This window comes from Crinia signifera, chromosome 7 (genome assembly GCF_055691185.1).
Source record: "Crinia signifera chromosome 7, ASM5569118v1, whole genome shotgun sequence".
NCBI classification, from domain to species: domain Eukaryota; kingdom Metazoa; phylum Chordata; class Amphibia; order Anura; family Myobatrachidae; genus Crinia; species Crinia signifera.
The window spans coordinates 54733584-54750987 of record NC_139223.1 but is presented as its reverse complement, the minus strand read 5'-3'; the positions used below and the strand labels follow the sequence as shown (position 1 = coordinate 54750987).

General features: G+C 45.6%; 1 protein-coding gene across 1 annotated transcript in view; it reads left to right on the top strand.

Moving 5' to 3' along the window:
• The window catches only part of UNKL (unk like zinc finger), a 57743-nt gene extending 40372 nt beyond the window's left edge, over nt 1-17371 (top strand). Inside the window, 6 exon segments of the mRNA XM_083153103.1 lie at nt 6969-7061; nt 8739-8969; nt 12603-12805; nt 13072-13329; nt 15487-15511; nt 15514-17371. Coding sequence (XP_083009229.1) covers nt 6969-7061; nt 8739-8969; nt 12603-12805; nt 13072-13329; nt 15487-15511; nt 15514-15641 — 938 coding nt within the window. The 3' untranslated portion in view covers nt 15642-17371.
• Nucleotides 17372-17404: the final 33 nt, after the last annotated feature.

Here is a 17404-nt window from a genome sequence, read left to right as displayed (position 1 = left end):
CCAAAAGAGTGGCATTATGCCCAGTGGCGTCACTCACCCCTTGGACACCTGTGTGTGTGTGTCAGCCCGCATCTCCCTGGCCTCCCGACCCCCATTTCATTTGCTCCGGGGGACTGTGAGTTGCGGGCGGCCCTCCAGAGACTGCCTTGTCTTCAGTGACGGCTTCTGAGCAGGGTGCTGCATGCAATGTTACAGTGCAGCACCCGCTCCTGTCACTGTGGACCGCACCCTCCTTGTGACGCCACTGATTATGCCCACACGTGCATCGCACTTCCTGTACTTGTGTAAATGTCTGCCACATGATTTTGGTTTCCTTCTACTAGTTCCAGTAAGGTTATTTGAGCAGTGTAAAATAATGTATAAATATGATGTTAATGCCATTTGTTAATTTATTTTGATTATGTCCTTTTTTAGGCGTGTGTATGCACTATATATAGTGTCCTTCAATTAGTGACTCCATAATCATGTATTCATAAGTCTTTGTTACACTGTGGCTTCCTAAGTTGGTTCTTTTGCAAAACAACACGTCAGAAAACATAAACTGACAGCAAAAGACGCTGGGATCTAATTCTACACAAGCAGCTCACTCCAGACACATTGCCACTTCCACAACTACACTCCTCTTCCATATGATACGACCTGGAAATCTGACCCGGGTTAAAAGAGGGGTTAATCACAGGTTGCTGTGCTTGACCCTGTTCCAAGTGCTGCCTCCTCCCCCACCCCTGATGACACGCTGCCGTTACACTCCACCCCATCTGATGTGGGGAGCTGCGGCTCACAAATGCCAGGACAGACCCATTTTCAAATCCCGGGTGCGACCCTGCTTTTACAGTGTTACACCACTGATACCCCTTTCACACTGACAATTATTTCCCGGGTTATTGCACATGAACGCTTAACAACCTGGGAAATTGGTCAGTGTGAAAGGGTCCAGAAAGATTGTCCCGGGTCCAGCGTCCGGGTATTTCAATCTGGGTCTTTACCAGGGTTGGACCTGGGACGCTTGTGGGTCCTTGGTCCTCTCCCAGTGCCGCCCCAGTCCCGACTACTGGGGTGAAGTAGGGAGAGGTAGTGCGAAAGCACCGACAAGCTGGCTAGTTCTAACTCTTCTTATAACCCGGGTGAATTGCTGGGTTGGTTGATCGGGGATTTAAGCTGTGGTGCGTTTGTACCGCACCTTGACCAGAGTCCATATGTCACCAGCCTGGCAATAACCCAGTTCAGAGGTGCAATGTGAAAGGGTTATTACTGGACATAATTTATTTGTTATTTTTTTTATGTTTCATAGCATTATTTTCTCTAGATTCACAAGAAACATGTATTATATGCCAACCTATTCAATAGAAGTCAAGTAGCCTTGTGGGGTGTCTGTGAATGTGTCTGTGACTGTGTGTAACGGTGCAGGTTTATAGTAGTGGGGGTATGACTTAACATGCTAGCATTCTGTTGTCTTAAGTAGAATATATTTCACATTGGCCCTTATTCTGGTTGGTGCGGTCAGAGCCGCACACGGGGCTCCGACCGCACAAACCAAGGGCCGCCCACCGGACGGATCGCCACGGCCGTCCGTACACGGACGGCTGGCGATCCGCACAAAAATACGCCTCCACCATGGTGGGAGCTGCCCCCTGCCTTCGATGGTCGACGACCATCGAAGGCAGGCCCGCACGCCGCGGCAGCTCCCGCAAGCTCAGACCACACGGACAATCGTCCGTGTGGGAGCTTGTAAGGGGGCTGAAAGCTGACATCCGGCGACGTCAGCTTTCCGCCCCCATGTCATGGTAATGAGGGCGTCATGCCCTCATTACCATGCATACGCCCCGCGTTTTCATGGGAACGCCCATGAAACGCGGGGCGTACACATAGGGAAATGAGGGGCTGAAGCCCCTCACGCCCCTATACGCCCCCTTTGCGGCGGACGAAATCCGTCTGCGGCGAAGGGGGCTGCACATGCGCAGAATGACCTCTGCGCATGTGCAGACCACAAACATCGGCGGTACGGCCGCACGCGGGCCGTACCGTGCCGATCTGAATAAGGGCCATTGTCTTAAAGTTAAAGAACCTAAAGAGGGAATTCAATTGGGTCATGGGCTTACTGCGTGGTTGCAACTTACGCGATTTACCATCCGGCACTATGTGATTAGCGGCGTGTTTTCTCATGCGGTAATCCACAGATTCCGGTTTAGGTGTCTGGGATAACTACTCGTGGGAAGATTGCAAGTCAAACACTTTGTCAAGAAGTAATTCCCTAAAATTCCCATCTATGTCCTGTTGCAGAAATGAGATTGCCACTGCTGGACCCATAATGCCAGTTGTACGTGCTGGGCTTAAGGTGCCCATACACGGTGCGATGATTGCACCCGTCATGGGCTGGATCACATCGCAACACATGAGATTTGCATGCAGTGCGATCCTCGGGCGGTACAAAAAGTATGTGCAGCACATACTTTTTGTACTGTGTGATGCGATGCCCGCGGGAGTGTGCGCATCGCATCGCACGGTGCTATCGCACAGTGTATGGGCACATTTACACACACTGGTGTGTAAGTGTTACACGTTTAAACGCACTGTACAACACTTCAGCAACATTTCACATGGAGTGGCAAATCACATTGCCAGCCCCGCTCCCTTTTAATTTGGTAGATCCGATTCCAATCCGATGCGCGTCCCCGCTGTCGTTTGGTCGTTCAGATAGGATCTGTAAAAGACCCATTCAACTAGATACAGACTCGGATCGGATTGGATGGATCGATGCTCCAACAGATCGTGCGACCATCGCACAATCTGCCAACGATCTACTAACAATCAGGATCGTTCTGGTGTGTACCAGGCATATGAACATCAGCCAATCACGCTTGTAAATGTGATATATTTTTGTAGTCCACACATTAGTTATCCATATTAACCCTTTTGAGTGAGATATGTTTTAAAATATCGGTTTAAAATGACAGTGTTGCTCACATTTGTTTTGTAAATTCAAATAAAAAATGTGTAAAAATAAAATAAAAAGACTATATAAGGTAAACCTTGTCATGAGGAATAAAATAGTTTGCGTGGCAATTTTCACGCCTATTTTGATAAATTCACTTGACACTCAAAGGGTTAAATACAGATAATTTTGAAGCAAATATGTTAAAGTCTTTATTTAGCGGAGCTTTAACAGGTGAGATTTTTTCTTTGTTTAGCTATTTCTTCTATTTCCATCTGTAAATGTGCCCAAGGACAAGCCGTAGCACTAAGCAGTTAATGTAACCCTGAGCGTTCCAGGCAGTGTACAAGGTATGGGAATTAGCAGCAGTAGTTTGTGAGTCCTCCTTTGTCCCTGGGAACCTGTGACAGGCTCCTGATGTGACTGTGGTCACATGACCGGGAAGCTGCTGTGATTAGCTGCCTGGGTACCGTGTGTGTTTATGTGTGAGCAGAGCAGGGCATTGCAGGCAGTGAGTCAGCACTTACACAACTGGTAAGCATAACTACGTCTTCATTCCTTCTGCTTCTCACTACAATACACAACACCATGGCTTTCCGTCTACCACAGCTGTGGTCCCGCACGGTCATGTATTATTCATTACGGGACCACTTTATTCACAGATTATCAGTAGGCATAGGCTGTATATTGCTCAGCAATGCATCAAACTTTCACTGATCACTACACAGGTACAACTTGCACCATGTGATTTAAGGGAATGTAGCATACAGAGGTGTAGATTAAATATGCAAGTTTTTTTTGTTGCATCGCTTCTGTTCTCCAGTATTCTGTCATTTACATTAATGAGCTGTTCAGGTGCATACTCTGTCATGGCATCTATAGTCATTTTGCTTCTTGTGAGAACTGTAACAGATTTGGAAGCCCAGCATATGACCGGTGTATTAACCCTGTGACTAGAATGCATTATGTCTAGTGTACATAAAGGTGGTTAAATAGCTAAACCATATGTAAGGCAGGGGTGGCCGAACCTGTCCTCGATGTACCAACAGTTCATGTATATCAGGCCACCTGTCGATCTATAGTAGGAATGAATGCAGCAGGTTTGAAAATGTGACAGTTGGTAATGACTACATCTGTGCATTGGATAGGTGATCAGGAAAACGTGGACCGTTGGTAGATCTCGAGGACCGGTTTGACCACCCCTGGTGTAAGGCATGCTTAGTGACAGTGGGTACCCTTCTGATGAAAACGTCTTATCACAACAATGTACCCCTCTACTCTACTGCTTATTGTTGTATCTCTTGTGCTTACTGCTGCAAGGGGCCTACACATGTAGAGATTTGCTAGATCGCTCAGAACGCTCAGCAAGATCGCTCAGTGCACAGCGATGTCTGGTGAGAACACTGGCCCTGTCAGATTAATATCCAGCATGCTGGATATTAATTGCCGGGCGGTAGCGATGCACGGGGCCACGCATCGCTATCGCTATGGCCCCTACACCTGGAGTGATATATGGGCATTTTCTAAATGATCTAGTGAGATTAGCTTAGAAAATGTTGCTAAATCGCTATGTGTGTAGGCCCCAATAGTCCTGTCCTTCGTTTCACTGTGGGGCCCTTTAAAACAACCTGAAGTCCATATTGCATTTCAATATGCCTTTTGATTTATGTGAGGGCAGTGGCAAGCACAACCGTCAACTGCATTTTCTCTAAATAGCGATCCATGCTGAATTAGTCCCATAGTGCGTACACAATGTGCAATTTTACAAACGACCAATCCTAAAATGATATGTCAGGTATCCATTATGTAGTGTATACACGCACAATGGACTTGATTCAGACCTGACCGCACAGCTGCGAATTCGCAAAGCGGCCGATTATCGTTGAACTGTGCATGCATATGGGCCACGATGCACAACGTCCTGCTACTTTTTCTATTTGCAAACCTTTCGCACAGTGATTGACAGGAAGTATGCGTCTGGGGGTGGTAACCTGACATTTCAGTGGAGGGCAAAGAAAAACGGGTGTATGGTATAGGGTTCCGACAGTCGGGATCCCGACAGTCATTAGCCTTACGTCAGGATCCTGACTGCACGGACTCAGACAGCATGGTGAGCGTAACAAAGCCCCTTTCGGGCTCGCTGCACTCGCTACGCTGCGGGCACGGTGGCTCGCTACGTGAGCCACCTATTCTATTCTCCCTCTATGGGGGTCGTGGACCCCCATGAGGGAAAATAGCGGGTGGCCGTCGGGCACCTGTCTACCGGTGTTTTGACAGTCGGGATCCCGACGTCGGGTAAATGACTGTCGGGATCCCGACTGGCACCCAGAAAAACACCAGGCATGCAAGGAAAACTGCTGGGATTGTCTGGGAAAACGTAGGGGTTTGTGATCGTTTTGGTCTACAACAACTAGGACGACAAGCATTGGGTCGACATGGTCTAGGTCGACATGACATAAGGTCGACACAAACATCAGGTCGACATGGGCTAGGTCGACAGTCAAAAGGTCGACATGGGGTTTTTCACTGTTTTTTTTTACCCGAAAGTTGACATGGACACAGTTTGAAGTGCACCACATCCCCTTGCAAGGCTCGATTCGCTCACTATGCTTGGGCACAGTGCCTGGGCGCGCTCGGCACACTATTTTATTCTCCCACTACACCCTAGTGCAGGCATTCCCAACCACGGTCCTCAAGGCACACCAACAGTGCAGGTTTTAGCGATATCCAGGCTTCAGCATAGATGGTTTAATCAGAATCCCTCAGATACTAATTAAGTCACCTGTGCTCAAGCCTGGATATCTACAAAACCTGCACTGTCGGTGTGCCTTGAGGACCGTGGTTGGGAAAGCCTGCCCTAGTGGATGGTAGGGCATGAAATAACGCCTGTCGGCACATGTCGGCTCAAAAAACAGTGAAAACCCCCATGTCGATCTTTTGACTGTCGACCTAGTGGTGTCGACCTAATGACCGTATCCCAAACGTAGGCGTGTCCAAGCGTTTTAGGGGAGGGTGTGTGACATCAGCACCAGGCCTACGAAAAAGATGGTGAACCATTAACCCCTTCAGTGGTACTCCCGAGAATTTTCCGGGCTATGCTCCAGTGCCCAGACTGGCAAACCTGGAAAAGTCTCAGGATTGCCACGGTCTGCGCTGCTTAGTGCTGAGCCCAGCCCCGCCTCGTTCCCCCGACTGTGTGCGGCATGACCTTGCTAACATCATGCGGCACACAGCCGGGTTGCTGAGGGCAGGGCCGTGCAGCGGCTGATTTAATGCTCAGCGGCGCTGCCCGGACCTGGGAGACACAGTGGTGGGAGGTTTTTTTAGGGAGTTCTCGTCAAGTGGGGAGCGCTCCCTAAAAAAAAAAAAACCCCACCACACAAAGAATTTTGTCTTTTTCTCTCAGCTGTGAAGTCTTCGCTAGGCATACACATCCATTCACAAGGCGGGATTTCACTATAGCGGAGTGATGTCTACCTGATCGCTGGCCGCTACATTCGCAGCTGTGAAATCAGGTCTGAATTAAGGGTGCACATTAGCTCATCCACACTGGATGATGTGGGCAATTTATACTATGGATTTGTACCCAGCTGTAATATCAGTCCCCCTCATAGTTCATTCAATCTTCTTTTGTACTTTCTTTTTTTTTCTTTCACTTTTTAGACTAAGGGGGGTATTCAATCTCGACTCCAACTGTCACATCGGTTTTCCATCTAATCCGACTGAAACTTCGTCGGTGTTCAAAGTTCCGAGGGTCATAACTGCCGCATTTTGTCGCAATTATCTGCCATTTCCGACAATTCAGATTCGACATTAGAAAAAAGGCAAATCTGAAAGCCTTCGATGCCGTCAGAAAGGGCAGAATTGAATTGGCGAGTGCCGTTCTTTCCACCAACGGAAATAGCCCACAGATTGAATACCCCCCTTAATGGTAATAACATAATATTCAGTCAGAGATATGTTTGAAGTTTACGTGCTGTCAGCCATAGACATGATCAGTTTGCAATGTCTGCTAACGTGATATTTTATTTAACAGGTTCTGCCCTAGATCTTCATTTTAGCAATATAAATGTTGCATCTCTAGACAAAGAATTAGACGACACTGAGAACAGTGACCTGGGGTTATCAAGTAAGGTTACGTCTTATACTTATTGCAGTATGTGCCATATATTTGTACTGTTAAGTATTTTTGTATAGTTCTGTGTTTTCCGATTCATAAGTCAAACTACTGTCACAGTAGTGGTCACTGATTATTCACATCCTCCTTTCCGTTTCATTGGGTTCTGTTTGTACCCATGTGGAACCATGGCCCTTATTCTGGTTGGTGCGGCCGGAGCCGCACACGGTGCTCCGGCCGCACAAACCAATCCCCGCCCACGAGACGGATCGCCACGGCCGTCCGTACACGGACGGCTGGCGATCCGCATAAAAATGGTGGGGCGTACGCCTCCACCATGGTGGGAGCTGCCCCCTGCATTCGATGGTCGTCGACCATCGAAGGCAGGGCCGCACGCCACAGCAGCTCCCGCAAGCTGAGACCACACGGACAATCGTCCGTGTGATAGCTTGTATGGGGGCTGAGAGCTGACATCCGGCGACGTCAGCTTTCCGCCCCCATCAGTGGCGTCATACCCTGATTAGCATGCATACGCCCCGCGTTTGCATGGGAACGCCCATGAAACGCGGGGCGTATACATAGGGAAATGAGGGTATGAAGCCCCTCACGCCCCTATACGCCCCCTTTGCGGCGGACGAAATACGTCTGCGGCGAATGGGGCTGCACATGCGCAGATTGACCTCTGCGCATGTGCAGACTAAAAACATCGGCGGTACGGCCGCACGCGGGCCGTACCGTCCGATTCAGAATAAGGGCCTATGAGAACTTTGCCCATAAAGCAGATATGTTTAGACACAGTGGCTTCCCGGAGAGTCTGCAAGACCACCCTGCTTTTCTTTCTCTCCCTCGCTTCCCCTTGCTCGTCTCATATAACAAAAACTGTATTCTGCCATCCCTTTCATACCTGGAACACTGAACATGGGTTTGGATCTTGATTTTTAAGTTGCCTATAGATGTGACCTCTGCGGTCAGGTTAAACTGCCTTTCTAGTCGCGCCTAGTCCCAAGCGAGTTTACCAATGACAGGCGTCTTTTTTGTGCGTCCTGGTAAACCTTTTCACATTGAGCCAGGACTGTGTGAAGAAGTAGTACTGTAGTTCTGCCCGGGTAAGCCAAACCTTTATGCAATGCTTTTAGTAGAGTTTACAACATGGAAAACCCAGCTGAAATGCCCATTGGAGATCATATACAGATATAGAATCTCTCATCAGAGCTCCACCATGTCGCAGGTGTGACGTGCACTCTCTCATATATCATAGTTGAACCCGCAACATTGAGAATACATTAGCTGGTGTGCTGTGTAGCAGAGATGATGGTGCGACTCACTGTGACAAGCGGGCACTAGTGGCCATATCTCAGCCAGATCCAGGAATAAACTTTGCACATCAGCACACCGCTAATTAAAACTACCTTAAATGGTGGCTCGGCCTACGTCTTCATTTATACAAATTGTCCCTTGCACATGGGGCTGTTCCCCATATTTTCATTTTGTGGCATAGATGCGTTGGGTTGTAATGGTTTCATTATAATTGCTCTCCTATGATCACTGTGCACTAACTACATATTCTGACACTAATCTTACCAATTTAAACTATGTCACATTAAAACAGTAATATATGAAAGTACTTTCAGTTACTGTTTTATTCAGTTTTAATGTTTTTATTTTCTTCCTTTTTTTTTCTTCCTGCAGGTCAGAGGTTACTGGGAAGTTCGGCACCAGTAAATATTCCAGGCTCTCTTGCCCGTTCCTCGTCTCTCCATTCGTCATCTTCTCTCTCAACCTCCCCTCTAAGTTCCCTCTCTCAGTCTCTGTCGCAGTCTTATCTTGCCTCCAGTATGGCTCCACGCCACCAGCAGGCACAGACCCTGAAGTCAGAGCACAACACCTTAGGCACTTCAACGTCTTCACACAACTCTTTAGGTATGATCTAGTAGAAGGAATACAGGATGTATGGAAACCGTTTCAGTAAACATGATACAATGTGTTTTATATTACCCCAACGCCGGAACAAGTTTAGATTTTTATGACGACTACAAAAGAATGCACCCTGGCATTTGTTGAACAAGGTCTTGTTGTAGTTTAGATTAGGGATTTGTCAGTCTTCTTGGAGAATTGCTGGTATGGTTTCTGCAGAGCATCTATTTATATATAGTTTCCAGTTCCCCAGACAATTAAGGCCTGTGGCTAGCTGCGGCCAGCAGAATGGAACTCTCTATGGAAAATGTATGTTGCTTTTGCCACTTACTTTATCCACCCTAAGGGGCCCCAGACACATTAATGAGAAACCCTATTGGGGCTGGCAGTTTTGTTAATATGTGCCAGACATTATGGGTGTGATCTGTGCCAGGAATTGTGGGTATAATCCGGTCATTGGTGGGTAAAACGGTTGCACACTGCAGCAGTGATCACAGCTAGCCCAAAAGTAGTGGGTCCCTGGGAAACCTCTCTTACAAAAATTGGGGTCCTACCTGATTTGTTTTCTGGGTCCCGAGAATGAAGGTTCTTATTAATCTAACAACTTAAACAGACATAAGAAAAGAACGGTAAACAATTCTGTAAAGCAGTTGGCTTTATTACAATAAATTACAACATGTAACTTAAATTAATGCCCTGTAACCCAGCCTCCTTCCCCAACCCCCAGCAATGGCACATCATGTCATACTAAGCCTTTCACCACCAGCCATTGGAATAAATACCTAGCCTCCTTCCCCAACCCCCAGCAATGGCACATCATGTCATACTAAGCCTTTCACCACCAGCCATCTGAATAAATACCTAGCCTCCTTCCCCAACCCCCAGCATTGCACTTTATATCCAACATTGTGCATATCATTTATACCCAGCCTCCTTCCCTAACATTGCACATTCTACATGGCCAGCCTCCTTTCCCATCCCCCAGCAAATGTCGCATATACCAGCTTCCTTTCACCCACACCCAACATGGCACACACCCAGGCAGTCTCCTCTCCAACCCTAGCAGGGCACATTATACAGCAGCCTACCAAGTCTCTACACATGGCACATACCCTGAGCCTCTTCACCCCTAGCCCCCCAGCATGCGGGTGCCAGATGGGATCCTGACTGTCATTTACCCGACGTCGAGATCCCAACTGTCAAAATGCCGACAGACGGGTGCCCGACGGCCACCCGCTATTTTCCCTGATGGGGGTCCACGAACCCCATAAAGGGAGAATAGAAGAGGTGGCTCGCCGTGCCCGCAGCGTGGCGAGCCCGCAAGGGGCTTTTTTGCGCTCGCCATGCTGTCTGACTCTGGGCAGTCGGGGTCCCGATGTCGGGATAATGACTGTCGGGATTCCGAATGTCGGAGTCCCATACCACACCCCCAGCAAGCATACAGCATCCACCTCCCCCCTGCATTGCACATTATACCCTGAGCCTCCTCTCCCCTCCCCCCCCAGCTTTGGAACATACAGCAGCAGCCTCCTTCTTCTCCCTCCTCACAGCATAATTGGAACATACAGCAGCCTTCCCTCCCTAACCTTGCGTGATATCCTGAGCCTCCTCTCTCCCCCCCAGCATGTCACATTATACAGCAGCTGCCTCCTATTCTTCTGTCCCTCGCCACATGGCACAGTTAGAGACACTAAAGCCTCACCCGCTCCACCCCAGCAGCACCATGATACCTGCACCAGCTGGCTTCTCTCCCCTTACCCCCCAGCATGCCACATAAGAGCACAGCCACCTCTTCCCTCCCCTTCTTCGTGGCTGAACATATGAGAGCCGCCTTACTCCCATCACAGTGCACAGCACATACCCGGTGGTCAAAAAGATCGGTACTTGTGTACTATCACGGCGCCCATCGCATCGCAGACCATAAGGCATGCGACGAGATTTCCCCCAATGTTATACAATGTTAAAATTGTATAGCATTGTATATGGCATACAATGCCATACAATGCGATGCGATTTTAAATTGTATAAGCACCCTAATCGGGTCTTACAATGTTAAATGCACCCCCACTATGAACGTGAACCCGAAGCGTGGCGAGCGGCGGCAGTATGCATCCTCCGACCTTTTCATACCCCCACTATCACGTTGGCGTGGAGTTGATTTTATATAGTGTGGCGAGCGGACGCGGAATACATGTAAAGTAATACGCGGCCGTTTGCCACGCTTTGGGCTTGGTGGCTCGCTGCGCTCACCACACTATATTAAATCAACTCCACGCCGACGTGGATAGTGGGGGTATGAAAAGGTCGGAGGACGCGTACCGCTGCACCTCGCGGGCTCGCCACGCTTCGGCGTTCATACTGGGGGTGGCGTGGGTGCATTTAACATTGTAAGCACCCATTAGGGTGCTTATAAGCACCCATTAGGGTGCTTATACAATTTAAAATCTCATCGGTGTGCATCTGGTGTATGGCATGCGATGCGATTAAAAGTCATGCGACTTAATATCGGGGGCGCCGTGATAATACACAAGTACCAAAAGTTCCAGGGCTTGGTTATGCCACTGCAGTGCGCCGGTCAAGATTAGGCAGTACGTGGCTAAGTGTCCATTCTCCCGGCAGTGCCCACTCCTGGCAGTGTTCTCCCCGGCAGCATCCTCGCACTCGCAACACTGACTCTGCCCTGGCACCCTGTAAGCCTATAAAATATTCTCCGCCACTGCATCACCATTGAGCCGGCTTCAGTGATCCCTCCATGGAGCTTGCTAGAAAGGGCATGAACACTGGTCTGGGCAGAGCACATCCCAGTACTTGCACACTTGCGAGTCCCTGCTCTTCAAAGGCAGATAAAAAAACGCACTATATGGCATATTTGTGAACACTGTTGCAGTCATGTTGATGAAATAAGGTGCCCACACACGGTCTGTTTATCGGATCCGTTTTGTACTTAAATAGCACGCATCGCATTGCATGCCTTGTGCGATGAAAAGCATGTACAAAAAGTATGTGCAGCACATACTTTTTGTACTGTACGATGAGATGCCGCGGGAGCGCACAACTCAAAGTACAAAACAGACCCGCTGCATCGGACCGTGTATGGGCACCTAGTTACTCCGTACTTTTGATGGTCAGCTGGTGTTGGGAATGGTTTCTCTAGTTAAGTTTGAGCCATTCTGTTTTTTTTTTTTTTTTATATTATATTGCTTGTGAGAAATATATTTATTACAAGTTATTTATATAGTGCGCACACACTTTCAGCAGCGCTTTACAGAGGATATTTGAACATTTAAATCCGCAATTAGAAAAAATAGTACTTGTATAGACTATGTTCTATACCAGTGGTAGCCAACCCTAGCCCTCGAGAGCTACCAACAGTTCACATTTTCCAGACAACCTAGCTGCTGCACAGCTGCACTCATTAATCACTGACACATGTTAAAAGATACACAGATGGAGCTAATTAGCTCACTTGTGATTCTGTGAGGAGACCTGCAAAACATGCACTGTTGGTAGCTCTCGAGGACTAGGGTTGGCTACCCCAGTTCTATACCCATCCTGCAATGTTTATAAACTCACCCAGGGGATATATTTATATACTGTTTAAAATCTATAGGGTTCTAACAATTTCCTTGTCTCCCATAGGTTTGAATGGGGTGACGGGCAGTATTTGGGACTTTGTCAGTGGGAGTTTCTCTCCCAGTCCTTCTCCGGTGTTTAGCAGTGGTACGATCAGTTCCACCAGTACAAGTTCAAATGGGAATGAGCTGTCCCGCATTAGGAGGGAACTCGATGATGCCAAGCGAAAAATAAAACGATGGGAAGACTCCTGGCAGCAAGTAAAACAGGCAAGATATTTCATGTGTCCATAATTCATTTCTGGGTGTGGCTGTGTACATAGTATGTGATAAATTGTGCAGAAGATTGTACTGATGCGGTTCAAAGCACTATATTGTACACCTTGTATAGCGAGTAATTATTCCATTGGATGTGCTGCATGTGATCTGTCTGCAAATACAGTTTATATACTTGGTTGAAAGTTTGCATGTATCACTGTTCTATAAGTTTTGTCCCCTGTACATTGACTATATACCTCTTGTATTCTATTCCCAAGGCATGTGACGCATGGCAATCAGAAGCTCAAGAGGCCAAGGAGCGTGCCAAGGCAGCCGATGCAGACAGACAGCTAGCACTTTTACAGAAGGAAGCCGTGGAAGGCAAACTGAAGAAGCTGCAAGAAGAATATGATAATCTACGAGTATCTTCACCGTTCTCCCTATTGAGAAAATACGGTGACATAGAAAAGCTTCCTTTACCAAAGCTACATTCTTTAAAAAGCCAGCTTTGTTCTGACTTAGAAACAATCGACAGGGTAAGAGTTCTACTGCGGTCATTGACTAGCTTCAGTTCATTCCTATGTTTTGAAGCTTCCATCTTTGCTCCGGGAACAACCTGTTTTCAGTGCAGGTTGTTGCAGCCTTAGGTCTGTGTGCAGTTTAACTCTGCATATAAATGTCATTTACAGCCACTTAATTCAGTAAATTGCTTCTTAGTAAACCAAAGTGAGTTTGCAGAGTGAGTTCACGCGCTACATAGTCCTCATCACCTGTTTCAGCAGACGGCGTCACTTATGCCCTAGAGGGTTATATATGCCCTAGCGTGATTTGCCCTGGCGTTGTTCATTAATGATTATTTTCTGGCTAATGCTTAATCTTACCGAAACACTTTTTTTTTTTTTTTAGATAGACTTTTTTATCAGAGGTTTTAAGCATGGTTTAAAGCAGTGGTTCCCAAACTGTGCCCTAGGCTCCCTGGGGTGCCTTGGAGCACTTGCAGGGGTGCCTCAGGTTGGTGGTCCAGAATCAATTCAAGTTATTTATGGCCAGTGAAATAGGCAAAATCAGTGCTTGTGGCTTCCAATTAAGAATATGTGGGTAAACAGAAGTGAATCATGTTTCTCACCACATAAGTGGACCTAAGGAAAACATTTAAATCGCAACTTTTTAAATATTTTTCCTGAAATTAGTAACCAACTATTGGCCTAGGGGTGCCATGAAAAATATTCTGATACTTTAGGGTGCCGTGATTCAAAAAGTTTGGGAACCTCTGGTTTAAAGTATATTCATGGCTCAGCACAGATGGTTAAATCAAATTGATTGAGGTACTGATTAAGTCACCTGTGGCCAAGCATGAGTATACTTACAATCTGGACCATTGGGGTTCCTTGAGAAATGTGTTTGGGAACCTCTGCTCTATGGACTATGGAGGTTATTTTGGTTCATCTGCTCGGATGCGAATTCGCATGCTTGCGGGTGAACCAGAAGCCGCCTTGCGAATAGTGGTACGCCGGCCCACCATTCGCAAGTAGCGTACATTCGCAATGGCTGCGAATGGAGGTTTTACATAAACATCCATTCACATGCCACTGGGACCTCCCACATGTGGAAGGTGCACGCGTAAGTAGGGTTGCTCTGAGCAACCTTACATTTGCTTGTACGCTCAGGGGAAAGTGGGTGGACAGCTGACATCCATTGATGTCAGCTGTCCGCCCCCTGCATGTCTGTCACGGCCTCATTAGCATGAGAATTCCCATAAAACGCTGGGCATCCCCATCTGCTAATGGGCCTGCCCACCACCGCAAAGATGGGTGCATGCACCCAGTGAACAGTTTGTCCGCCGTGGGTGCACACACCCAGCGCATGCGCAAGGCGCAAACCTTTGCCACATGCTCACACATGCAACCATGCGAACGGACCTGAATAAGGTACTATATATTTAAAGGGTTGGGTTCAAAAGCCCAGCAGCCGGGAAGCCGTCCCATAATACTAACCTTAACCCACTCTTCCCGTCCGCAGTCTAACCTGGGATCCCCCTCCCCGGATCTGAACACTTACCCTCCCCTATTGCCTAACCCTTTTCCCCCATAACAGCCATACTTGCTGTCTGGATCTGCTGTTGGGCTTCTGCCCACATGCCTGTATAACTGTATCTGCTGAAATATGGCATACGCATGATATTGCGTAATTCAGATTTCAAGACCAGCGACCCATCCAGAACCGTAGCTCTTTTAAATCAGGAATAGGCACAGGAAATTCGTTTTTTAGAGAAGCGAGTACTTATCAACAGCCCGATTTTTAAGGGCCTTATGGACCTAGAGCTGAAAATGTTGAAGGACCTATTATGAGAAGTGGAGGAGGTGAGGCCACAGTCATGTAGCAACGTCTCCCTAAATGTATAAAAGTACAAACATTGTATAATTTTGTGTGGAAAATAGAAATCTAATTTTAATACATATGGTTTATGGCAAACCATGTGGCCAGCTGGTGCTCATCATGCTGACACCAGAGAGCCTACAGACCTACCAAATCAGAAAACACTAAATTTAATATGGGATTTTTTTCATCAGATAATATTTGCTGGCTATTTTCTTTTTTAGAATGAATGCTTATTTTATTAATGTATTTTATTTTTTTCTATAGGCAGATGTGTGTGTTTTACTTATTTGTGTATTTTATTTTTCTCCTCACAGTTGATATTTCAGCCACATTCCCAGAAATAATGCATTGCCGTGAAAATGACAGAAGTATAGTCCTGCAGCCCTGCCAGCGATATGTACTATGTAATCAGTCTGCTCCTAGCAAACCTGAATGTCCTTACTGCAAGACCAAAATAATCAAATGTTGATCAGCCTTTCAAAGAAGCGGTTTACCAACCTATTGAGAAATACATCTGTATCCTGTAATGAAGATAAATATTTAATTACGTTTTATACATTTGTTCTATGAATTAGAAACTTTAGGTAAAAATTGTATCTTTCATTGGTGATAGACTGGTCTCTACCTTTAGAAGGGCACCAAGGAGTGTTAGATAAATTGGTTATGTTGATCTGCTGAGCACTTATCAAGAAAAACTAGGTTTCCTTGTTGCATCTTAACATGCATTTTTGAAAACCTAATCGGCTTCTTTCATATTAACACAATAAGGAGTGTTCGCACAGGAATTAATGTGCCTAGGATCAATAAGGAAAGCTAGTCAACCAGTATTAATGTGAAAGAAATAAAAAGTTCTGTGTTGGGATGCCCGTTATTAAATCCAGTTCTCAAGATTCATAACAGGACATTTTTTTTTATTTTTTAAAAGGATCTTCACAGGCAGCTGACTAGACACCTCTGTAAAAGTATTGTGTCTGCAGTGACACTACTTGAGATAACTGTAATGCTAGTTGTTTGAGGACCAAACAGAATCCACCTCAAAAAAACTTGCTGAAGTGGTCTGTTTTCACATGTGATCATTTGTAAGAATAGTATGGTGTGAATTTTGCCTACACCCATCCTTGAGCTGATCTCACTTATGCATGAATGTGGTAGAAATTAATAGTTTAGCCTGAGTATGCTGACGTGTACTGCGATATTTGATATTTTTAGCTTTTAAACATAAACTGTTCTGGAAAACTTGCAATTTAAGTAAAAGAAATGCAATTATTAAATTTGGTTAATAGCGGTTATCAATTTTAGGAACAACCCCCCCCCCCCCCTAAGTTGGGGAATATTGGTGGTGATGTATAGTGTACGTCCTCTTGAGAACATGCATTTTAAACATACCTTGTGAGTTGGAATCAGTCTAGCACTATTTTTTAATAGGTTATTTCAAAGAAGTTTAATTCTTATAAAAGCACTTTGTTAACCAGGGATTCTGTTTAGAGTTTATTATAAATTGCTTTAAGCTGCTTTGTAGATTTTTTTTTTTTCATTTTATATATTATGCGATAATATTGAGCTTGTTCGTGTACTGTGAACTGAAAAGAAATTTCATGTCAGTTTATTACTGTTAAATATAATTAGTGTGGTAAATTTTGTTAGTTTTCATATGCTGAATTTTAGTACTTTATTAAATGAACAATACCAAGTAGTGGACAATGTAGCCTAGGATTTTTACAGTTTTCAGGTAAGTTCAAACTAATAGTATTTATAATTAATACCAGCAGATGGATAAGGCACATATTTACAGTACTTAAAACATTAAAAAAAAAAATTCTATCGAAGGAAATAGGTTTTTTTTTTGTTACATAAACAAAAAAAATATCACATTTGTGTCATTGTGTTATGATTTTTTTTCTGTATTTTAAAATATTTTTCATAAATACCTTTTTGTATCCTAACCTCATGATATCATACATTTATAAGCTTTTTGGAGATGTGAAATGAGGTCACATGGCCACTTTAATCAAGTGCCTATACCTTGCAGCAGCTAAAGTTTAAGTTTTTTTTTTTTTTTTTTTTAAATGGATGTTTTGCAAACTTTTTTTTTCTCCCTAAAAGTTAATCTGGGCATGCTTGAATATTGGAAATTAAACCTAAATTTAGCTATGTTACCAATCAAGAATGTTCAAATAGAATTAAAATCATGCAATGGTGCTTTTTCTATAGTTCGCTTTTTTTTTTCTTTAT